At 46.6% G+C, this 25,444-nt stretch overlaps 1 protein-coding gene across 2 annotated transcripts in view; it reads left to right on the top strand.

Moving 5' to 3' along the window:
• Window positions 1–17,869, top strand: part of LOC144791585 (metal cation symporter ZIP14-like) — a 205,439-nt gene extending 187,570 nt beyond the window's left edge. For both annotated transcript variants that reach the window (XM_078666307.1, XM_078666306.1), the window contains exons 8-9: window positions 7,817–8,001; window positions 12,352–17,869. In XM_078666307.1, the coding sequence (XP_078522433.1) occupies window positions 7,817–8,001; window positions 12,352–12,498 (332 nt within the window). In that variant the 3' untranslated portion in view covers window positions 12,499–17,869. The remainder of the gene's footprint in view (window positions 1–7,816; window positions 8,002–12,351) is intronic.
• The last annotated feature ends 7,575 nt before the right edge of the window (window positions 17,870–25,444 follow it).

The following is a 25,444-nucleotide window of genomic DNA, read 5'->3' as shown; positions in this document are numbered from 1 at the left end:
GGGTGCAGGGTCTGATGTCGGCATTTTTGTTGACGGTGCCGTGGGCTCGCCTTCACATGTATCCGGTGGTGTCACATATTTTGTTGCATTGGGACCCCTGTTCCCTAGATATGACTGTTTTGATCCCTGTGTCTTCCGAGATTCGGGTGATCCAGTGTTGGTGGTTGGATGTGGTTCATCTGTCACGAGGTCTTCCCTTTCTGGTTCTTCCATCTCGGATTCTCACTACCGGTGCCAGCCTGTTGGGTTGGGGTGCTACTCTGGGGGTTTCAACGGCGCAAGGGGTTTGGTCTCGTTCTGTGATCTCCTGTTCCTCCAACTACAAGGAACTGAAGGCGGTTCAGTTGGGCCTGTTGGCCTTGTCGGATCTTCTGTTGGGTCACCATGTGCAAGTCCGGACGGACAATCATATGGTTATGTCATATATCAACCATTGGGGGGGTTGCAGGGTTCTCTCCCTCAGTTGCCTCAGTCGTCAGATTTGTTCTTGGGCAGAGTTGCACCTGGCGTCCCTGTAGGCTATTTACCTACCTGGTCGGGAGAACACTGTGACGGACTGTCTGTTCCCCTCCATGGGTTCTTTGTCCCTGACGCACTTGATGTTCGGGAGGTTGAGGCGGATGTTTGGGTCTCCGATTGTAGACCTCTTTGCGTCCCAGTCCAATGCCAAGGTCCGCTGCTTTTGCACAATTATGCCTTGCCGGGATGCTTGGAGGGTGGATGCTCTATCGTTCCGTTGGCCGCAGGGCCTCTTGTATGCCTTTCCCCCTGTTCCCCTGATTCCAGCTGTCTTGCAGAAAATCAAGAGGGAGGGGGCTTTTGTCCTTCTGATTGTTCCGGAGTGGTGTCGTCGCCCTTGGTATCCCCTGTAATTGGAATTGGCTGTGACACCGGGGTGGGCCTTGCCATTCGTGCCTTTCACTCTGTTGGGCCCTCTACTTCCGCTGCCTGTGTTCCGGTCCCTGGGTCTGCGGGCCTGGCTCTTGAGAGGGAATCCCTGATCCGAGGTGGTTGTTCGTTGGATGTTGCTGGTGTTATTCAGCAGTCCCGGAGGCCTTCTACGTTAAAATCCTATGCTAAGCATTGGGACTACTTTGTTTCTTGGTGCCTTCATCGCGGTCTGTCTGTGGCTTCTTTGGACCCGGCTCGCATTCTTGATTTTCTTAATGAGGGTTTTGAGTTAGGTTTGGCCTTTTCTACTATTCGTGCTCAGTGGGCCGCCATTCGGGCTTTTCATGTCCTTCCTTTGGTTTCGGTGGCTCCTTTGGTGGCGCGGCTTTTTAAGTCCCTGTCTTTCCAACGGCCCCGGCCTATCCTGTGTTCTCCTCCTTGGGACCTTCCTTTGGTCTTACGTTCGTTGCAATCTGCTCCTTTCGAGCCTTTTGGAGACGGTTGATTTGAAGTTTTTGACGCTTAAAGTCGTCTTTCTTGTGGCTATTGCTTCTGCCAGGCGTATTGGGGAATTGGGGGCTTTCCTGCGGTCTGCTCCGTTTTTGGTTGTTTTGGTGGATCGTGTGGTCTTGCGCCCTCATCCTACGTTTGTGCCGAGTGTTGATTCCTTCTTTCATCGGTCTGCTGAGGTGGTCCTTCCTGTTCTTTGCCCGGATCCTTCCTCGGATGAGGAGTGTCTTTTGCATCTGTTAGATGTTCGACGTGCCTTGTTGGTTTATTTGTCCCGCACGACTTCCTTTTGTAAGGTGGACAATTTATTTGTCAATTTTGGTTTGTCCCGTCAGGGCTTGAAACCTTCCCTTTCCACGGTCAGTCGTTGGATTAAGGAGACTATTTTGTTGGCGTATGGTTCTGTTTCTGAGGTTCCCTCTCTTCCTATTCAGGGCCATTCCACCAGGTCTGTTGCTGTCTCTTGGGCGGCGTTTAAGGGGGTCTCCATGGAGGATGTTTGCAGGGCTGCCACTTGGTCGTCCCCTCATACCTTCATGTCCCATTACCACCTTCAGGTTGGGGGTGGGGGCTCTGTTTCCTTTGCCTCTTCTGTGCTGACTGCTGGTGTTCCTTGAGGGGATTTCTTTTGTTTATCTGCCTCTTGTTGATAAACTTGTTGTTTGACTGCCTTCGTGTTGTTGGCTGTTTTTCCTTGCATGAAGCTGATATGCTTTGGTATCGGCTCAATGGTTATTACTGTGGCGAGGAAGACCGACGAGGAGGTAATGCCCCGGTTACTTACCGGTAATCTTCATTACTCCGAGTCCTTGTCTTCCTCGCCACAGTATAGTTTCCCTTCCCTCCCGGCCCTCTTGGTGGCTTCATGTCTGCGGCTTGGATTTCAGGTTGTTTAGCTGTTTTCTGTATCCCTTTATGGGATTGGCTGTAGCCACTGGGGGCCATCTTGGAGGGAGGGAGAGGGAGACTAGAGCGCTACGTTTTGCTTGGAGTTTCTGTGGGAGCTGGAGGCTCAATGGTTATTACTGTGGCGAGGAGTAATGAAGATTACCGGTAAGTAACCGGGGCATTTCCCGTCATGGCGAAAAACAATCTAAGGATGGAGCCGATGCCCATGCGCACTATCGTCCAAGGGAGGAGTCACCTATCTCGTGACTACAAACACTTCTTCCAAGACAAGAACATGCAATCATCCGAGCCCAACACAAGGTGGCAAAGTGTAGAAATCTGCAGCTCTATATGCCAAGAACAGATGCATACTGGTAAGTAGCATTTTCCTTATGTGTAAGTTGAACCTCTGGGAAAATGGATGGCACCAGAAACTAACACTGCAAACCCAATTGTGAGCAAGTACATGACAGCTCAAAGGTTATACACTGGAGAGGATGTCTGGCTGGGACACCCTTGGAATAACCATGTTGGGATGTGTGGTCACCAATGTATGTATGAAAACGTTTGTCTCTGTACAGGAGAAATTCTGACTACCTCCGTTCCTATTCTTCCAGTACCTTCAACTCAGCCATGCACTGACACCATATCTGAATTCTTTAGAGGAGCTTCCTGAATTCAATAGTCTGTAGGCAAAAAACGCCATATCCCCCCCATTTCAGACACAGTCATGAAAATACAAACCACTAGTCAACCACACCCCACATACAATCCAGCACCTTAGAAAAGATTGGAAAGCAAACATTTGCGCAATTTAGAATGAAGGCTGTCAGAATGCTTTAATGACCTCTAAAGAAATTGTAACCTTAGTCCGATATAGGCTTATACAATTTAAATACTTACTTTGTAGTTACTATAGAAAGGAGAAACTCTGTGGTATGAGGAGAAACGCATCTTCTATTTGTCAAAGACTCAATGAGGAAACAGAAGATTTTCAGCATTCTGTCTGAGGATGATGATTGTTGCAGAACTACTAGAGGAAGAGCGCAGATATTCTCTCGAAATGTATTCAATGCCCTGTGGTCCTCTCTACACAAATGGCACTATTAAATATTTTTGATGATTTGAACGCTAATAGGCACATGAAAATCCTTATTGGGTTGGAACTTGAATTTGTGGGGAAAAGGCATAGCTCAATCATGGAGAGCGACTGAAGTGCCTGGCATTGCACGGTGGAGAGTGGGGATTGACTGCTTGGAATGCTAGAGAAACAGGTGTATGAAAATTGAGGATCCTGACAGAAACCTGTTCACATTTGGAGACAATGGCCGGAGTATGATGGAGATGAGAGTGAATCCCTGCCAGTGTTTAACCTCTGGACTAAATATTGTAGCCCAAGATTGGAATGTGTCTGATATTTGATGATGTATGAAAATAGTTTCCTGTTGTGTCGTCTTATTTACTTTGATGCATTCCCTCTTCAATTTAACTGGTTGTATGATTAAAAATGTTAATGAAAAATACTCTAAACACGGCCAGCATTATGGAGCTGAGCCTGTGATCTTGAGATGGACAGTGATTCATGCACCTGGATCCATAGCCAAAAAATTGAGACTAAACGGCTGTCTTAGTCCTCCTGCCTGTCTTGTTCCTCCTTGTGTTGTCTTTTGTCTAGAAGACTTAACAACCTTTTCCATTGGGTTCAGACCAAAAATCAGTCAGTGTAAATTGTATGATAGTTGCTATTATACTATTGTACTACCGGTAGTCTATGCAATAAACCATGCATTTAATATTTTCCATGCTGTTCAACAACCTTTATCTTTTGCAGTAGAGAACCTATCCATTAGTTGAGATATTAACATTTGTACATTTGGATATATATATTGTTGTGTTATTGGCATAATGTTTCTTTTTCTCTCGTATGTAATCTGGAGGTGAGATACCAGCACACATAGTTTGTGTATTTTCCGTGTTTGCTTAGCACAAAAGTGCTCCAGATCGAACACTTTGTCTCTCATGTGGTCTTTAAAGAGTAATGCTACAATATGGAGGCATCAGTATTGCAGGTGATTTTGTTGCCAGCCAATGAGGTTGCCTTTGGGCTCCTTTGCAGTATCTTTAATGCACACAGAGCTTCCCTCCAACACGCTCCCTTTACATTCCATACTTGTGTATTAAAATATATATTTCAATTGCCAAATGAAGACATTTTGCTCCTGGACAAACAAAGAATGTATCAAACACTGTCCATCAACAAGTCCCTGTAGTAATCTTGAATTGTCTGTCTCTACCTGCTGTAGTTACTCAGTGGCTACTTAATTTTCAGCACAAATACATTTCTTTTCAAGAGTGTCTCAATTTGTGATTGTCTAAGAGATGGCAATCCGATCTAAGAAGATCTAAGCCCAGGGCCGCTGTCATCACGAGCTGTAATATTCTTTGGTACATGCATATGGCTGGACACATCTTTTGTTAGTTGGCATAGTTTACTTTCTTGTGACCTTTTGTTTTCAGGTCTCCCTCTGCGTAGCTCAGGTCTAGAAGAGATGTCTCATCACCTCGCCTCGAGGCAATTGTTGTGCATGACATTTAAGTAGACTTACCTGAAGTCTGATAGGGCCTTCAGTTTGATCATGGAGCTCACACACATTGTTAGCAGCTATTGCCTCATGCTCTTGTTCTCTGATCCCAGTTGCAGTGTCTGACATTAAAGGTGCACATTTGTGAGGAAGGTTACCGTCTTAAGTAGGAAAACCGCAGGGTATGTGTGTCCTGTCGGCAGTTAATCTCACCACCTTTTACTGTTAGTATCTTGGATCTAGTTGTGGCTCTTTCTGCATTACAAAGCTTCTCGTCTGCGCAGCCTAGTTATAACTTGCACGTGCTTTGTCTGTCGACCACTGCCTCCTCTCCAACACTCTCCCAGGAAGTATGAAGAATTTTCTGTCACACAATAGCCAACATACAACACCATCTTCTTTTGAGCTTTAAGCAACTGCTGTATTTTCAAAGGGCAGTGTGCTTCTCTAAGTGAGTAGACCTGAGCACACACAAACTTAATATAAAATTGTAATAAATTCTCTAGTCTTGGTTGATCCAGACCCGGAGTAAGCGGTAACACTCGTGTCAGCAAGACGGAACGACAGTATAGGGCGGTGCCGGCCACTTTCGCCCATTGAGGCTTCATCGCAGACTGCTACAATACGGCCCCTTATATCAACACTGCCCTTGTTGTTCCTGGCGCACAGAGCTCAAAATGAATCCTCAAGAATTGACCACGAAGTATATTACACACTCGATTGACGCGCCTCATCAGAAGATCCTTTGTACCCGGACTGGGTTGGAATTATCACCAGTCGTGGGGGACTACCCTTCATTTCCATTTGGATTTAGCCCTGAAGATTTGGAGTGCATTCCACTCCAATGAAACACGTGTCGGCTGGCGCAATAAACATTATTGCTGCACTCACCAACTGTCCCTCGTTGTTGTTGTGAAACCAAGACTAAAGAATTTATTACAATTTTATATTAAGTTTGTGTGTGCTCAGGTCTTTCTCTCCACAAATTTATATGTATGTGCTTGGCACATTACATTGTCAAGGGGTTGTACAGGTCACCCCTTTTCCTAGCAGCACCACTCCAGTATAACCATTGCATAAACCATACCAAATACCCGTTGGTGCGCAGAGTTTCCCTTCGGCTAAGTACCTGGTCCATTCTTTGAAACATGCTTCTCTAAGTGAGCCAGATTGCCTACTGGAATAATCAATTTGGAGAACCTTTTAAAAAGCAACCAGCTGGATTAGAGTGGCGAAGCTTAGGACAATATCTAAGGAAGACATTTCTAAATATATGTTATTCGTTCACAAACCATTTGCAGCAGTGTAATGTTAATGTTATGTTATGTTAATGTTAGTGGGTATTTGTTAAGCGCACTTACACCGGGTGGCTTCATGGCGCTGACCTAGGAACAAAAGGGGACTAAAGGCGAACTGAGCAAAACTACAGCTGTCTACTATCCCAGATTATAAGCTTGCCTAAACAGCCATGTCTTGAGGAGCCTCCTAAACTGCATAATGTCAGTGCAGGATCGAATTTCCAGATGAAACGAATTCCATAGTTTAGGTGTCAGGACCGCAAAGTGGCGGCCTCCCTGGTGCACACGTTTGAACTTGGGTACAGAAAGCAAGAAGAGATGAGTTGAACGGAGGGTCCGGTTAGGCACATATCTGGATAGCAAGTTCGTGATAAAGGCGGGGCTTTTAGCATACAGGGCCTTAAACACGGTGCAACCTGTTTTAAAGGCACAGCGCTGGAAAATTGGGAGCCAATAAAGTTTCTGAAGCGCTGGGGTGATTGGTTGCCATCTAGGTTGACGCATGAGCAGCCTGGCTGCCTGGTTTTGGACCCGCTGTAATCGCCTAAATAAATATTGTGGCATCCCTAAGTATACAGAGTTCGCATAGTCCAAATGCGATAAAACCGTGGCCGTTAAAATCCTGGCCAGGGCGTCCTGGGTAAAGAACCGGTGGATTTTCCTGATCTTGCGCATCTGATAGATGCATTTTGAGATCACACTGCCTACCTGGGATTTCAATGTTAGTTCCTTATCAAGGGAGACTCCCAACGTTTCTGCTGAGCTAGAAGGGGAGGGAGAATAACCCAGCTCTGTGGGCCAATAATGAGGACCCCAGAATTTGCCACTATCCCCGGTCAGGACAAGCTCTGTCTTGCCGGGGTTAAGTTTCAAATGGTTACAATCCATCCACTGTTGTATAAACAGCAGTGTTTCATGGAACTCCGCCACCGAATGATCGGAGCCATCGATCTCGAGGACCAACTGCAGGTCGTCTGCATAGTTGAAAATTGTCACATTTCTCAACTTCAGAGATCGAATCAAAGGTGAAATATAGATGTTAAATAAATGAGGTGACAAAGCTGAGCCCTGAGGAACCCCACAAGAGATTTGGTGAGGGGAGGCAAGATGGGATCCCTGACGGACTGCCTGAGACCTGTCATTCAAAAAGGACGACAGCCAGCCGGCAGCCACCCCCTGGACACCTGCCAGTTCGACACGGTCGACCAAAATTCCATGGTCAACTGTGTCGAACGCGGCTGAGAGATCTAATAATACCAGTGCCCGTGGGGAGCCCCTATCCACATGTGGCTTTAGCGACCTCATACTTCTCACTGGACACAGTATTTTAAGCGTCCTGTTTTATTATCAAATTAGTTGGCAGTTTGGGCCTGTTAGATGTATTCTATATTGACATAAAACATGCTAGTACAGGGATGAGCTGTAGGAGTGAGGGTCCAGTGCTATATATATATATATATATAATATATATATATATATATATATATATATATATATTTTTTTTTTTTTTTTTTTTTTTTTTTACAGCTATGATCCCCTGCTGTAATGTTCAGTCGCATTTGGGGACATGCAGGATAAATATATTTTGGTATGCTCTTATTTTATTTGACATTATTTGGTGTCTTTTCCACTTCACCCCTTCCCTAGGTGACTTTGTGATTCTGTTGAATTCTGGCATGAGTATCCAGCAAGCCCTTTTCTTCAATTTCATTTCCGCCTGCTGCTGCTACCTAGGACTGGCCTTTGGGATCCTTGCTGGCAGCCACTTCTCGGCCAACTGGATCTTTGCTTTGGCTGGTGGCATGTTCCTCTACATCGCACTGGCAGATATGGTAAGTTGACATTTCATTTGGAGAGTCCAGCATGTGCTCTTGAAGGGACCATTATGGGAGAGTTTGGTATCAGACTATAACAAGCTGTTGTTCTCAGGATTCCTTGCACATCCCTGTGATTCTGGTGCCCAGCACTAAAGTGCTTACTCTTCACTTCTGCAACTGTTAGTCTAGTCATCACTGCCATCCTACACCTAGCGATTATTCACAAGTGAATTGCTACTTATCTATTTGCAAGGATTTATTCATCTGCAAACAAAAATTGATTTGGAACTTTTATTGTGACTGAACCACACAATATATTCCAAAGTCTAACACTGCCTTTCATCCTGAATAGTGGGACCAGCCTTTTTTATCCTGGGTCACAAATCTTGATGAGTTACAGTGTCCAAAATGCACTCTAGATGCACAAAACATACTTTTGTCTTTTATAAATCAAACACACTCCAAATGGTCAAGTCGGTGTGCATAATAAATGCAGTTTAAAAAATATGCTGAAATGTGAAAAATGGGATGTTCACAATTCCTTTGCATGTAAGTGAATTAAAAGGGAAGGGAAAATCTCTAAGATTTTGATTGGGTGAGCACCAAAAGGTGCATGTTATGCAGCATAATTTTGAGGGTAAAACTTGTGATTGGTGCTATTTCTTCTACCCGATCACTTCCGACCCCTGTGGTTCCTGATTTTATTGGGTGCAATTAATATTGCACCTTCATTTGGATGATTTGTATCAAGGGACTATATGTTTTGATACTCTATTCATATAAAAGCTTGGGCACTTCTGAAGACCATTGCATGATCAGATCTGCAGCCCCAATATTTGTGATGGTGGTTGGGTAGAGAAATAGATTGAGGGGTGCTGTCCCACATAGCACTTTAGTCTGAGGAGCATGTTTATTGAGATTACGTACCTTTTTGTCCTACCATTTCCATGCAATGCTTCCCTTGACCTAATTGTCGCCTTCTCCTATGTTTGTAGCGTAGTTCAACATTCTCACCTTCACCATCACCTTTATATCTCAACATCAAAAATCTGGAAACTAGCTGCTGCTTACAGGAACACAGTGGGAAAGCACAATGTGCTGAGGATTCCCTGGATGTCTTTACCCTTTTGTGACCATCGCTGAGCAGAGAAGGGAGGAGCTTGCTGAAGAGCAGTTTCCTTAAGTGTTTTTGGGTGATCTGACCCCTCAGGAAATTGGGCCATCTGAACACTTGCATCAAAAGAAGCGGGTGAGGTAGGGTAGTAAAGAGGCTGAGGAGAGGAGAGAAGTAGCAGACCGAGATCAAGGATCACCTGTACAGATACAGATGATATTCCTCTGACAAGACCAGAACAATGGTAGTGATGAAAAGTAAATTTCTCCCAAACAAAGTTGGAGGCAATGAGATACTATTCTAAGTCAACGGTGCAGATCTGTTCTCGCTCTCGAGGCTTATCCCGCGACAGTCCTGTCCGCTCTCGAGGTCATCTGGTAAGTTGAAGTTCAAATGGAAGCACAAACAAAGGAAGGAAAAGCTGGGCTCGACCCAATCCTGCCACTTTATCTAAGTTGGTAGGGTGTCAAAGTGTCATTGTTTCGCCTCCAGTCTCTGATTGTGGAGCTGATCCAACAGTTGAGCCTGATGTGCCTCGAGTTCCCTAGGCCGTCAAGGTGCCGAAGCAAGTCTTTAGTTGTGTCAAGCCTCCTATTTTTAGCACTGCCCTTGCTCACTTTAGTGTTCCTTTGGCCTCCAAGGATCCACGGAGCCTCCAGTCTGGTTACCGCCAGTAGATCCATTATCTGCGCTGACTGAGCCCAGAAACCCACCTCCAGTTCTGCACAGACTCTGTAGCGTACTTCCATTTCCGCACAAAGACCAGCACCAGACGTCACTGGTCACCAAAGGGGAGGGGGCCGGGTGGGGGGGGGCCTTTCCCAACTTCAGTGTCCAACCCAGACTGAGGTCATGCTCTGACTCCACTCCAGCTCACCTTGTTCCCATACAGTCAGATTTAGACAAACCCTCCCTCTACCAAGGACATGGCCTCAGTTTCTCCACCACCTTTTCGGTTCCGAATTTGACCAGGCCTTGCCATCACAAGGAGAATGAGATGGGGATGATTTACCCATTTTGCAAGAGGCCAGTGCGCTCAATACTTCCTCCTGATACAGGGTTGATTTGTCCCCCATGGACAATCAATGAAAGCACCTACTTCTTGTGCTGTAGTCATCGGGAGTGCTGCTGTGGACCTGGATCTGCAACTTCCTTCTGTTGAGATTAAAACAAATGTACTTACTGAAGTTCTACAGCATGGGATGACTTCTTTTGAGCCCTTATTACCATTCACTGAAGCCCTAATGGATACTCTTGGTCTAGCCTACCAGCTAAAAGGCAGGTGACCAGACATCACAGACCAGCGTCTGGCAACCCTGTTTTTTTTACACTGCATCCTACTCCTGGCCCTTTTGACCCAGGCCAGTCAGTTTACCTATCGGTTTTGCACCTTGTGAAGCCTCTCCAGAGGTTTGGCTTGTAGGCAACACCAGGCCCCCCATGCTGCTATCACCTCAGCCGTTTTATGTCTAGGAATGGGGATCAGGCAGACAGGACACCAGGGACACTGATTTTCACGAATCCTCTCCCTGTTGCATCAGCCTGCAAACGGCTTTAGTGTGCCCTTAGCAGTACACAAGGACCCAGTGGAAAGCATGATCGGACATTTCCTCCCAGGGTGGCAGTCCAGCACCTCTGACAAATAAGTCCTCCAATTTGTCAGCAGGCCACCAGAGGAACAGCTTTGCATCTTGCTGCAAGAGGTGTAAGCTCTACTTTCCAAAGGTGCCATCTAGAGGGTGCCGGCTCTGAAATAGGGACAGGATGTTAACCCTGCTGTTTCCTCATGCCGATGAAGAACGGAGCCTCCATCCTATTTTAGATCTTTGTCCTCTAAATACATTTCTGTGGAAGGATAGATTCAAAATGTTCACGGAGGCCAAGGTTCTGTCCGCCCTGGATCCCTGTGGCTGGATGGAAGCCCTGGACCTGCAGAACATGTATTTTCATATAACGTTGTCCCACATTTCTTACCCTCCCAAAGATGTTACTTGTTGTTTAAGGTAGGTTAGAAGCATTTTCAATTTGCCTTCCTTTACTTCAGCTTCACCAGCACCCCTCGGTGTTCCCAAAAGTGGTGGCTGTGGTCGCTACCCATCTTTGCAGGCTGGAGGTACCAATTTTCCAGTACCTCGATGACTGCCTCCACAGTCAATCGGGCACCTTCCAGATAATGGTGAATCTCTTAACATCAGTCGGTCCCTGATCAGTATGCTGAAGTCACACCGGGCTCCTTCGCAGAGGCTTCCTTTCTCGGGAGCGGCCTTGGATATAGTGCAATTCGGGATCTATCTTCCATCAAAACCAGTCTGGGACATGTGAACAATAATCCTGAAGATTCAGCCTGCTACCTGGGTGTCAGGCTTCTTGGCATGTTGCATCCTGATCATCAACTATGACACGTGAGATATGCTGGCTCTGCTGTGGAATCCGAAATCTCAGTGGCCTCAGCACCAAGGACGCCTGTTGAATTCAATTCAGGCTTCAGAGGAGATTGCAAAGAATTGGCGATGGTGGGTGCTCAAGCATGCATTACTGCTGGGTTGCAGAGGTCATCTCAGAAAAAACAGACTTCAGATCAGTCTGTTAGAGATGCAGGCCATTCTCCAGATGTAGAAGGCCTTCCTTCTATTACCAAGGGTAGGCTGGAATAGGTTTCATGAACCACACACCCGCCATGTGGTCCTGCAACAAGCAAGGTGAAGTGGAGTGTTGAATCCTATACCAAGAGGCTGGGCACCTATGGAGTTGGCTGGGGTGTCAGGGCATCTCTCTGATCGTGAACTGCATGGTAAGGTCTTTAAATGCAGGGGCGGACAAGCTCAGCCTGTCTGTTAGATCACGAATGGTGGATACACTCCAAAGTGGCACTGGGCATCTTCCAACTGTGGGGAGAATCCTGGCTGGGTTTTCCACAGCGGTCAAGAACATGCAGTGTCAAACTTTTTGTGTGTTGGGTTTTCCAAGAAATCTTTCTCTGGGAGATGCATGTGAGCTAGAGTGCATCATGCAACTCCCCAAAACATTTCAATTCTCTTTAATTACCATGTTTGTAGCCTCGTGTATTTTAACAGCATCTCGTTTATGCACTAAGGTAGATTCTTACTCAATCCGACCTCATTGGCTGCATTCACAACTTAAACTACAAGGGAATGAACCCAACTTATCATTAATGTTGTTAATTACAAGCACTGTGTAATGTTCATCTAGTTTCTACCCTTCTTTGACCTCTATCTCAATTGTCTCTGCAGTTCCCTGAAATGAATGAAGTCAGTAAGGAGGATGAGCGCAACGGGCGTGCATTGACTGCCTTTGCAATACAGAACGCTGGTCTGCTGACAGGATTTACGATAATGCTGCTGCTCACCATGTACTCTGGGCAGATCCAGCTAGGATAGCTGCACTGACTGTCACAGAGTGGTGGGTCCCCCATCTCCCCACCCGGGGACTGAAGATGTCACCAGCCTGTGATTTGAGGATCTCCAAATGACTCTAGTGAGCAGGGTGGGGGCATTGTTGCTCCAGATCCAGAAGATCTCATCAACATTCCTTGAGGAGTAACCTGAAATTCCAGACTTTTGTGGTGAACTCCGGGAAACAAACCAAGCACATCACTGCAAAACCAGCACCTTCCCACCAAGACAAGTGTGCAAGACTAACATCTGCTCCAGGACCTGTCAGTCGCCAGATCTTCATCAGGACTTTTCATTCACAAGCTCCCTTTGCTGGTGTGGGTCCTGGCCTGACTTCCTCCAGATGACTAGCTCAAAGACAGTTGTACTCAGACTCTAAAGTCCCTGGGAGAAAGGAGTTGAGCAGACTCCATGTTTCCCAGTGACTTTCATGGTGCATCGAATTGTTAAATGCTGCTGTTGTGAACTCCTAGTTTCTGTTGTAATTCAGATGTAGACGGGCATTTTGAATTGTTAAGCTGCTAATTTGAAGGGGGCAAAGGAGACAAACACCAATCGTTTTTACCTTTCTCCTGAGGCATGTAGAACGTTGCCTGGAATACGGGCTAATATATAACTAGGTCTCTTGTGTGTCAGAATTGGAGCTGGGGTTTTGTGTAGGTAGAAGAGATGGTCTTCTCTTGAGAAAGTTGGTGAAATTGAGTATTTTGACACTAGTTGTTAGGACCTGAGGTGCTACGGCTTGGTAAGTGGAACGATTGCGGCTGACATCAACCCTCAATGTCCCTTTCTCTCTGGGTCGCTGACCCCAAGCAGAGTGCTTTCCTACACCCTATTTCACTTTATATTAATACAGCATCCATACCATTTTCATTTTCCTTCCCAAGAAACAGCTATATGTCTAGGAGAGGGTGCTTAAGGCAGGGCCTACACTCCACCCTTTTCCTCTGAATATATGGGGAAGCCATGGTATCCCAGTGCCCATGGCACCCCCCCCCCCTGTAGTTGATGCTGTTACAATCTTCCAAACCTCACACTTCCCAAATGAACACAGACCTGCCAACGTATATGCTGCCATTGTGTTTCTCACAATATTGGCACATTTCACCTGGTGTAACGCTAATATGATACAGTGAGCTGGAACCCCCCTACATACAGTAAGAGTCCTGTCAGTGTGTTGGTGGCTCTGCATCCTAGAAGTCCATTAAGGGTTTTGCATTCTTCCCAGGACAAGGAAGGCACATTCAGAAGCTTTTGTTTTGCAGTGTCAATCTTTTCTCGTGTCCAGAAGTCTTGTATCTTCAGCCCGAGAGAAGGAGGCGTCTCTAAAGTTATGCTGGGTTATATGCCCCGCCCCCTCTCCATGCCCCTTCCATTGTCCCTCTTGGGCTGTTTAGGTAGTGATGAGCTAGAAACTCTCACCAAGTTTTCTAGGTTGGCAAGTATGTGAATGAAATCACTGTGGCCAGATATGAAGGCTGCATACGAAGACCAAATTGTTTTAGGTGGGGGCCTTCCCAAGAACAGACTGAGATGCTGCAAGCAGCCCTGAATCAGTAGGGGACTGGCTCCAAAGCTTTTAGTGCGGCTGGCTGGTCCAGCATCGTCTAGATTGAGATAATGGCCTGTTTGTTCGTACCAGGACCCCTGCACCTCCGGTAACTATTTCACTAGTAAAGAGCAATTTTGTGTATCGCATTGATAAATTCTAAATTTTGCTGACCTTTTCCCCTTAAGCTTTGAAATTGGAGCAAACGTAGGACCAAGCATGACCAGGTGACAGGGGTAGTGATTTTATTTGTTTTAAAATCTTTGTTTTGTGCAACAGTGAGACCTGCTCTGGGTTCATTAGAAGGTACAGCCACTTACTCCACCCTCTTATCCACTGTTGAGATCTGTGTGGTTGTGTGTCTGTGTAGCCTGCAGATCACAGGTTTGAAATATTGCCGTACTGATTCAGCCATTCATCCTTTTGCAATTCATCAATTCTTGATGGGTTTCAAATAATAGGACAATCGGATGTTGTATAATAACAAGCTTTTATTATTTTAAAATACTTGGGTATTCCTGAGTTTGGAGATCCTGTGCAGTGAGGCAGTGCCTCATGCAGGGATATTTAAAATGTATTTTGAAGCCTGTGGAGAATGTCCTTAAGCATTAGATGCAAAGACATAGAACTGAGACATCAGCCCTGTCCCATAGCTTTGCCATACCGATGTACATATGGAGCGCTGAGTGATGTGCACAAACACCAAGCCCGGCACAGAGACAGAGCCTTGTCCCGCAGGAGTACATCCATGGCCCCCTGGTGAAAGGACACTGGCCTCGTACCCTATGCTTCAGGGACACACAAACCATGCTCTAGCCCACAGATGCATGGCCCTGTCCCTCAGCTGCAAACAGGCTTATTCCCTGGTCTTTCCACAAATACCGGTTTACTAGAGTCTGCCTCTAGACTCTGCGGTAATATTTAAATGCTATCAGCTGTCTGGTATAAATATGAGAGCTCCCCAAATCCATTGAACCTCCTTGCACGAAGCATTGCATAAAAAATGGACTTGTGTAGATCTGCTTGACCGAAAGGTGAACTCTGACATCGAGTATTACCATTGGCCGTAGATTCAACACATCATATACCGACCACTGGGGCGGTGTCAAAGCTGTCTGCATCCCTAGGTGTGCTCGACAAGTACACTTGAGGCAAAACGTATACAGCTGATTGGTTTCGTTCCAAAAGCTTTGGTTGCCCCATCATGACATTGTTGGGAAACTAATCTGTTTGTGTGTGTGTGCTTAATGAATTTTCTGCACTGTGTGCATGTTGAAGGTTTGTGCTCTAGGAATCTGGGCATCAGACATCTGACAATTGAGGCAAAGGTATTTCTTGCAATGCTTATTTGTGTGTTGAAGAGAGGGCATGGCTGCTACCTTTTGGGGTGGTTCCATTTTAAAATTGGGCTTTAGGAACAATGTGGTGTATCATGAGTGATAATGTGAGTTTTAAATGCTATTTGCCATGTCTGCTGGCACATCCAGAGGCCGACGGAAATGGTTAAAAAGAACCTTAGGTAGAGTTGACCTTATGGCTCGGAGTAAGTGACATTGCAATTCCAGGGCACACAATGCACTGGCACCTGAAGGGATTGGGTAAAGGGTGCAAAATAGTGCTGGACAAGCATCAAAATTCAGCTGGACAAGTGTTAAAATTCATAGGCCAAACCAGGGGTCTAGTTTGGCTCGAACAACCAAAGTAAAAACTGACACATCAAATGAAACCTCATGTATATCACACAACAAATTGAGTGAAAGCACTACATTGTGTTTAATAAAGCTGAATTTGTCAGTATACAAATCACATGATAAATTAACCTGACACTACATACAAAATCTTTAGAGGCAGAAATTACGCAACCTTGATACAATGCAATGCCAAAAAGGCGACTATCACCAAATATAATGAATATCTCCAAAATCCTCATAAAGCAGCTGAGCAATATTCATAGATTAAAAAAATACAATTGTGATCTTCACAATAATACATTGAAAACATTAAGAAAGCAGATCACTCTCCGCTCTCTCTGGCCTCCTCTGATTTAACAAACTGTTTCACAAGGACCTCAGGGGACGCAAGAACCTAGATCTGCAAGGTCATTAAAGTTCAGAAATCCCATGGAGCTTTCTTTTGGGAGGCATGTTCTCTGTAGGATGAGCCTGTGAAGTGCAGTTTTGCTGCAGTCACTAGACACATTTTCACTTTCTTGTCTGGCATTTATTCTAAACTGCATTTTCAGCAAATGCGGAAAGCACATGCTTTGAAGGATTGAATACGGCACAAGGCACAGCCTAATAAAAGTTGTTCTCCTTTGCACAAATGTATGAGGGAGAGGCGAGAGTGAGCAATGCCGTGGTCCAGCCCTGGCCCTGTGTTCAAACGAGGCCTAGAGCTGAGCCAAAGCCAACATTTGGCTCAAGCCAGGCTTGAGATCTCACCCACCTATAGTACCACAGAAGATTCCCATCTTACCTTTACTGGTACATTTACTCTGTATATTCCTTGAGACTGTAAAACTCCATAGGGTGAGGTAGTGTTGGACTCCATACATTACACCCTCTTCATTGCCTGACCAGTGACTTTTGTGATGTTTGTCTTGCAAAAGACTATCGCTTGCAATAAGAGAACATTGAAAGGTTAAAGGGGTAATGTTCTTATTTAAATTGATGAAAAATAACACAAATGTGAAAACGGTAAACTTTAAAGCCATCCCTGCAGCTCAACTGCTTTTAGGTTAGGCACCAGTGTGTATCTATGTAGTGCTCTATTTACCTCCAACCCATCCTCACCTTTCTCCGTCTTGCCCCCTTGTTGCTAGCACTAATACTCGTTTTATGCTTACCACATCAAATTCCAATGATTTTAACTCTTCTCCTTCCTGCCTTCTCCTCCACCCTATCCCTGAACCCCCTCCCCCCCCCACCCCTCACCAAGCTGGTGCCTTTTGTTCCAGTACCACCCCGCCCTCCATTTGCCTTGCTTCCCCACAGTCCATGTGTGGCCGTCTCAATCATACCAACATGTCCTCGTGCTTTCGGTCTGCTTTCTCAAGATTCATCAGTATTCGTCGCAGCCAGTGGCGAAGGGAGAACATTGCTTATCCTCCTTGAAAAGAATGGTGCACTGTGTGAGGTGATGAGAATATGTAGGGGACCTTGCATCCTAGAGCCGAGATATGTGTGTGGGATCCTGGATGCAGGAACTCATGTCTACTGATGATGCAACTAATCGTGTGCGCAGGGACTAAAACTTTCCGAGACTGCAGCACTCTGGATATAGGTAACCTGCTATGTACATGGGCTGTGTACCCTCCTCTAGTCGCCTAGGCAGCTCACAGAGGTGTACTACTCTTATGCACCCGGCTATAGCGCTGTGCCATGCACGTAACATGCTTTTGGCTGCAGTTCTCTGGGTTACATGCATCTTTCTCTGGGATTCCTCTGGCACTGATTTGTTTTGTTTTTTTATTTTTCATGAAGGTAATGGGCGCTGGGTGCAGGTAACTTTCTACATGGTACAGTAATGGGCATTTCCAGTATGCTGCTGGGATCTCAGTTTGTTTTGGGCGCAGTGATATGAGTTAAGTAATCATGGGTGTAGGCCCAGAGTTAAGATGCATTCCCAGAGTGGTGTAGTGAAGTCTGGGTTGAAGTTCTGTGCTACAAACCTATCCCCCAAGTACATAAGGCTCACAGAGCATCATCGCCTGAGGTGCCACTGGCTGCGGTCTTGTTAAAGGTAATGTCTGTTAATCTCAGGTGTAATGTGAGGCTGACTCAAATAAAACGTATAATTTATGAACAAGTTTGTGGAATTCTGTGAATTGGTGATGTTCTGTGAATTTGTAGAGCGCGGCTAACCACCCGTGAAGGTATCGGGCGCTGAAATTGTTCAGTGGAATGAATACAACACATGTACTGAATAAAACAGATGAATCTGGATTGTTATGTAGATGCAGTTGTAGTGTTTGAGCAGCAGGTGGCGCTCCTTCCCTGCATTTCTTGTGTCCTCATTTGACCCCACTCAGTTCTATCCTAGTTTATTTATTTATTTATGCATTTTTATATAGCGCGGACTTTACCCGAAGGTGTCAGAGCGCTTCACAATAGGAACAGAACTGATACATGAGAACATTACAAGTGAGCAAAATACAAAAGCAAACGTTACATTAAATGAAGCAAAAAAGACAATCGTGAGCCAACAAGAACAAGAGGTAGCAAACGGTGCATTACAGGAGGAAAAAGTGACGTGTGCCGGTTCCAAAAGCGTACAAAGTAAACATAGAGGTATAATACTGCAATATATGGAGGACACTCAAGCACAAGAACAAACATTACGTAGGCCCTGGTGGCACTTGTGCAGGTATCGAAAACAAACAAATGTAAGAGGTAGAAAACAGTGTGTTACAAGAGAAAGTGACGGGTGCATGTTACACACGAGTACCAAACACAAGTAGAAGGATAATACTGCAATAAATGGCAGTTTTGAAGGCCTGGGAGGAGGTGGTGGTCCGGAGCTGAGGCGGAAGTGAGTTCCAGATTCTAACTGCGCTGCCTGAAAAGGATTGGGCCATCGATCTTTCCTTCTTGAAAGTGGGAGGTTCAAGCAGTAGATTTTCCGCATATCGTGATGGTCTAGAGCCTCCAGAGAGTTTCAGTTTATTTGCCAGGTAGCGCGGAGAGGAGGAGTGCAAGGCTTTGTGGGTGATGCAGGCAGTCTTGTAGATAGCTCTAGCCTCGATGGGAAGCCAGCGGAGGGTGGATAACATGGGAGTGATATGGTCGCTTCTTTTGGCCCCATAATGCTGAATGGAGAACAGACTTAAGGGGGGACAGGTGGGATTTGGGGAGGCCAGTCAGAAGAGAGTTGCAGTAGTCCAGTCTGGAGAGGACCAGCGATTGGACCAGGGTTTTAAGGTCATGCTCCGGGAAGAAGCGACGAATCCCCCAAAGAAGGCGCAGTTGGTATCGGGCAGACTTTGCAATTGAATTAATGTGGGAGAGTAGATTGAGTTTTGTGTCGAGTATGACACCAAGGGATTTTGCGCTGTCGACAATGATGGGTTTATTGTTCAGCAGATTCATCTGGTCCATCCATGATTGAACCGGGGGAGGAGAAAGTGAGGAGGAGAGGAGGAGGAATTCAGTTTTGGAGGGATTCAGAATCAGTTGATGTGTTGACATCCAGTTTTGAATGGAGTCGAGGGTAGAGCTTAGGACGGAGAGATCGTGAGTGGAGGCAACCTTGAGGTAGATTTGAGTGTCGTCTGCGTAGAGATGATAGTTTACCCCAAATTTGCTTAGGAGATTTCCCAGAGGTTCCAAATAGAGATTGAACAATGTGGGTGCAAGAATAGAGCCTTGGGGAACACCTTGACCCACCGCCAAAGGAGATGAAAGACTGTCCGCTATTTTGATCATTTGGGATCTATCAGAAAGGAAAGAAGCAAACCATTTAAGCACAGTGCCCTCCATGCCCATTCTCTGTTGAAGAGTGTTGAGGAGGGTGTTGTGATTGACAGTGTCAAAGGCTGCCGAAAGGTCAAGGAGAATTAGAAGACAAGACCCCCCTGAGTCTAGTATTCGCAGCGCGTCATCGATCACTTGCAGCAGGGCAGTTTCAGTGCTGCAGTTTTGGATGAAGCCAGACTGAAAATTGTCAAGAAGATCATGGTCCTTGATATGACGAGAGAGTTGTTTCGCAACATATCTTTCTGTGATCTTCGCAAGAAAGGGTAGGTTAGTGATGGGGTGGAAGTTGTTGAGGTCATTCGCATCCGCAGTGGGTTTTTTAAGCAGAGGGGTGACCTGCCCAGTTTTGAAGGAAACAGAAAGGGAGCCTTGACAGAGGGAGAGGTTGACCAGAGTGGTCCAATAGGGAAGAGAATGGGTATAGATGGCAATGGCACTAGGGATGGGGTCGAGCGAGTGGTTGGAGGGCTTTGTTTAGAGGATGCACTTGAGGAGGACATCTTCAGAGATGGGGTCGAAGTTCTGCCAAATGACTAGTGATTTGCGCTCCTCTGGAGGGGTAGGATGAGCGACCTGAACCACAAGTGATTTCACTTTTTCGTCAAAGAATACAGCGAAATCAGCAGCTTTCTTTGTAGAATCCTCCAATTTGGAGGTTGGGGGAGAGTAGTTAGTATTCTTGATGAGATCAAATAGTTTTTTGGGTCTATTTTGGCTGAGTCAAGGCGGGTTCTGAAGTGTGATGCTTTGCCAAGGAAGATGTGCTTGTGGTACTTGGATCTTGCTGAACGAAGCGTAGCCAGATTATCGGTGGAGGGTGCCTGCCTCCATTGTTTCTCCAGGACTCTTAGGTGCTTCCTTTCTTCATATAGGGATTTGTTGAACCAGGGTGCTGAGGGAATGGGCCTTTTCTTTTTGCTTTGGAGAGGAGCGATGCTATTGATTTCGACTGCAAGGACTGAGAGGCATTGTGAGGTGAGATCGTCAACATCTAGGTTCGGGTCTAGCCTTGGAAGTGACAGCAAAGCTGATTCACAGAGGGAAACAGTGTCAATATTTTTAGCGTCACGGAACCAGGAGGTAGCCCTCTTAGGTTGGCCAAGAGTTATAGAGTGTGCTAGGTGAAGAGAGAATGGAATGAGGAGGTGGTCAGACCAGTCTACGTCAATAGGGGTAGCGATAGAAAGCATGCCTGCTTTAGAGATAACAAGGTCCAGGATTGAGCCCTTAGAGTGTGTTGATTCTGTGCAGTATTGGATAAGATCGTTTGTAGAGAGGAAGGTGGCCAGCAAGTTCGCGGAAGAGTCTTGCAGGGAGCCCCAGTGGAGATTGAAGTCACCCACGAAGGTCTGATTGTCACTTTGTGCGTATTGGTCGCTGAGGAAGTCAGTGAGTTCCTCCATAAACGAAGGGCCGCTGCCAGGTGGGCGGTATATGACATGGAATCTGAGGGGTGAGTGGTGGTGTAGTTGAAGCTCAAGAGATAGACATTCAAAAGTGCGGAAGGCGCTGATGGGAAAGGCCTTGAGTTGAAGGGAGTTTCTAAAGATGACTGCAACACCTCCCCCAACTTTGATAGGTCTGTCATTCCTGAAAATAGAATATCCTGTGGGTAGAAGGAGATCAAACATAGAGTGAGAGGTATCGTTGAACCTGGTCTCTGTTAGGAAGAACAGGTCAATATTGTGAAGGGTGATGGTATCAGAGATTTCGAGTTTGTGTTTTATTGCAGATCTGCAGTTGTGGAGTAGGCAGCGCAGTTCTGTTGAGACTATTTTGGTGACTGGTGCACTTGGGCTAAGAAGGGTGATAGGGATATTATACCTATATGGGGGTGCACAGGAGGGTTTAGGTGGATGCTTGGTTCTGACAGAGGAGATGGTTGGAATAGAGTAGGTAGTTGGGTTACTCGGAGATGCTGGTTGAAGAAGGGTGGCGTTCAAGGGCTTGTATGAGTGAGCGATGTTTGCAGACGACAGGTTATGCTTGGCTATGATGGGGTGAGGGGGCGAGGTGCATCTCGTGGGAAGGTGAGAGTTTTCCAAAGGAGTTGATGTGAATGGGAAAGTTGAAATCTTAGAGCTTAAAAGTGAAATGGAAGCTACAAGCTGGGAGATGGAGGTGATAAGAGAGCATAGCTTATTTTCAAGAGAGTAGGGCAGAGCACGGAAGGTTGGGTGTCTCGATGGCATGGAGGGGGTGATATAGGTGGCGGGAGGCAGGGAGAGGTGGGAGGACAGGAGGAGAGTTGAGGTATAGGTTTCATAAGTGGGGAAAGGTGGAGGTTGAGAGCGGGGGTTGGTGTATCAGAGGTGAAGGGAGAGTTGTCTTTGTTGGCGTTGCATGAAGGAAAGGAATTTAGGACATGTTTAGGGGGAGATGGGTGCGGAACACGACAGTGGGGAAGAAGGAGAGGGGAGGACTGTGAGGTGTCATAGGAGTGTAGGAGGTTTGTGAGGAAAAGAGGGGAGGTGGTTGGAGAGGTCCTGTTGGCTAGGAGAGGTGGCTGTGAGGGAACCGGTATCTGGTAGAGTGGGGGGGGGGGGTTGAGAGAAGGGGAAGTTGACGAAAGGAAATGGTTCTGCTGGTCCTGTTGGGGGGAGATGGAAAGGGTTACCAGGGGGGTAAAGGGGGCAGCACAGCATTGCTGGCGGAGTGGGGGGGAAGGAGAGAGATGCAATGGGATTGTGAAGAAATCGGGGAAAGAAGTGAGGGGAGGAGGGGGTAGAGAAGAGGGGGAGAGGGATGCATGAGGGGAGCATAAGGAAAGTTAGCTGGGGGAGGAGGTTGGCGGAGGGGTGGACTAAAAAAGGAAGTAGCAGATAGGAATAGGGGGGCCGGGATGAGCTTGGGGTACCGGGACGGTGCAGATTGGACGAGGAGCGTATTACCTAGTGGTAAGGCTGACGTGACGAAGGGGGGGGCATACTGTGAAGTGGGAGGAAAGGGAGAGGAGGGCACAAGGGAGGGGGAGGGAAGAGGGCTGACCTGAGCCTCCCGAGGGTGCAGCCTATTGGAGTGTAAGGCGGTGAGGGGAGGAGAAAGGGAGTAAAGGGTGGAGCTAGATGGAGAGTCGGGGGGAAAACCTGGTCGCAGAGGAGGGGAGTAGGGAGGGGAAGAGGTGGTCAAAGAGAGAGAGACAGGTGTCTTTGCCTTGGATCAAGACAGTACCGTTGTTATAGATTGAGATGGTGAGGGAGCCTTTGAAATACGCAGAGGGGGAAATCTTTAGTTGTTTACCATGAGGGATAGAGGGGGAGGAGGTGACGTTAAGGGAATTAAATAAGCTGGAGGACCAAGAAGGGGTGTCGTGAGTGAAGAAAATGAAATCATTTTTGCGCCTCCCAGAACGACAATTGTAAAATTGGTCAACAAAAAGGGAATCGGGGAAACGTTCAATAGTCTTATGCTTCAATCGTTTTACTGAAGCTTTAGTTTGGCCAGGAGGATAGATGATTTTGTAGCAGTTAATTCCATCCTTAACTCGAGAGGTGGCCATGTTGGGAATGTGAGAGAGTGCGGGGGGGTATGAGACGGGTGTTACTAGGAGAGCGGTGGTGATGAGAAGTATAAGGACTAAAAGGGGGCACATATTCCAGGCGTCGGGAGTGGAAAACTGAACTAATGTGTTGTCCGGGAAGAGAGGTGGGTGTTTGTTGGGCCCTTTATCTAGGTGTATATGAAACCAACTGGCACAAGTAAATATTTACAAGGGAAAAGATTACATATGATAGGACCAACTGGATCACTAGTATACTATTGTCGGACGTGTGGGCTCAGCCGCACTGCAGAATCTGACTCTTGTGGAGAAAATTAATCCTTTGCAAAATCCTGAGAGCACGACGTTTTGACTGTAGATTCAACGCCGGATCATAAAGAGCACTACAACACTCTATTGGGAGAAATCATCCAGACGAGACCGATCGGTGGAGGGCCGCCACTTATCAGGCGGCAGTGCCCAAAAGCACGCTGAGGTGCCCGAACTAGACAGGCGCCAAGCTTGGCACAACCCCTGGAATGATTTTCTCTCAAGTGAGATTTTGAAAAAGTATGGTATTTCTTTTCAACAGAGGGTCTGGGAATCTTCCGTGTCTAAACATTTTTTTTTAAATAGCAACAAACTGGACGTGCTAAACAGCCCCAGGGAAATGCCTCCTCTTCCAGGTAACAAATGCAGATCACATAATACGAACGTGCTGTCCAAACCTCCGTGTCAGCAGTAAGTAGGCCAAATAAATGTGTTTCTATGGCACAAGTACTAATGATTTATTTATGAAAGGGAATGTAACTAGACGTGGGCACAAGGCGGGGGCAGGCGGCGTCTATACCCACTTTTTTCACAGAGTGAACGCCATCTACCCTGCCAAGAGCTTGGGCCCCACAGAAAAAAGAAAAACGTGTACCAGTGTAATTTTTAGACACTGGGACAATCCGCAGCGCTTGTACATTGTGTGCTTTCCTTAGGAGCAGCAACGTTCAGGCGGGAAGGGGGTTTATCAGATTCCAGCTGGGCCCTAACAAAGGCCGTAGTTAAGGGGCATTCATGCCTCCTTTTGTTGGACTATCATGGGTGGGAGCCTCACATCTAGATGCAGGGCCACTGGAATGTTGCAATTGTTCGACTGCAGCGTTTTTCGCATATTTATAGATTTGCTGCATTTGCCATATAATCCATCATCTGCTACATAATCTGCAGATGTTAACAAAAACAACCATTTCTTTCTAGCTCAAACAGTTTAAAGGTTACTAAAAACTCAGTAGCACTTGTTGCCAGATAGTTGGAGGCCTTTAGCAAAGCTTGACTGGTCACCTTTTGTAGGAGAGTAGGGTCTGCAATCCTATGATCACCCAGATTTTTGCTTTTTGCTTCACTGGTTTACGACTTTCCCTGGCTGTGGGCCTGCTAATCAGACCCACAGCCTAGCTGTTCTCTCTATTCCAAATTGTACCCAGGTACTGAATTGGCACTGGGCCCTCTCTTGTGTCCCTGTAACCAGGGCAGAGGTGTACCCAGAGGTCTCCCAGGGGCTGCAGCATGTATTATGCCACCCCTGAGCTGACTAACTAAAACAGACACAACTGGCTGCTTGACAGCTGGGGCAAGGTGGTGTACACACCCTTTGCTTTAGATATAGTATTCGTATATCTAACCCTAAAATGGACACATATATTCCTATCAGTCACTCCTATGGCAGGCCTTATCAATCCTGAAGGCAGAGTGCTTGGAATAATGTGAGCTGGTGCTCTGGCATGAGCTGAGCCCGTTTGCAGCTTGCGGAACCAAGTCCTAATAGCTGTTCCATGATAACGCATACCATATACTCTTAAGTGCATTATAATCCTCGCGGTTATATGCCAACTCTGGTATCGCTTTATCAAAACATGTCGAGTAATGTGTTATACGAATTGGAATACTAACCCCTCACCAATTCTGGCGACGGGGTTAGCATTCCACCCTTCTAGAGGGACACGACATGTATGTAGCTGTAACCCCGGTTAAAGTTAACTCAAGCCTCAGCTCCACAAAATGGATGCTGCCACCGAGACACAAGTCTGCCCTCCTGCTGCTGGGAGTCCTTCCAGCAACGGAGGCCTGGACAAAGGGTTTCCTGTCAGGGGCGGTGCCAGCACCATCCCAGACAGGGTTTTGTGTATCCCGGGTAGGCAGGGCTTTAGAGGAAGGTGACTGCAAGTGGCACCCCGGTGCTCACTATGCATAGGCCGGCTTGGACCAGTTCAAGGGGCACTCCAGCCCCTGATCTGGGGAAAAGCCCGGCAAAGGAGAGGGGTGTAACCACCCCCCTCCTAGTCCCATCCATAGGGCAGGACTTAGTCGCGTGCCAGCCCCCTTTCCCAGGATAAAGGTAGGAGCAGGCCCCCTTCCAAATTAGATCATTTTTGAATCCTG

The sequence above is a fragment of the Lissotriton helveticus genome, chromosome 11 (genome assembly GCF_964261635.1).
Source record: "Lissotriton helveticus chromosome 11, aLisHel1.1, whole genome shotgun sequence".
Lineage (NCBI taxonomy): Eukaryota > Metazoa > Chordata > Amphibia > Caudata > Salamandridae > Lissotriton > Lissotriton helveticus.
This window is presented reverse-complemented; position numbering and strand designations above follow the sequence as displayed.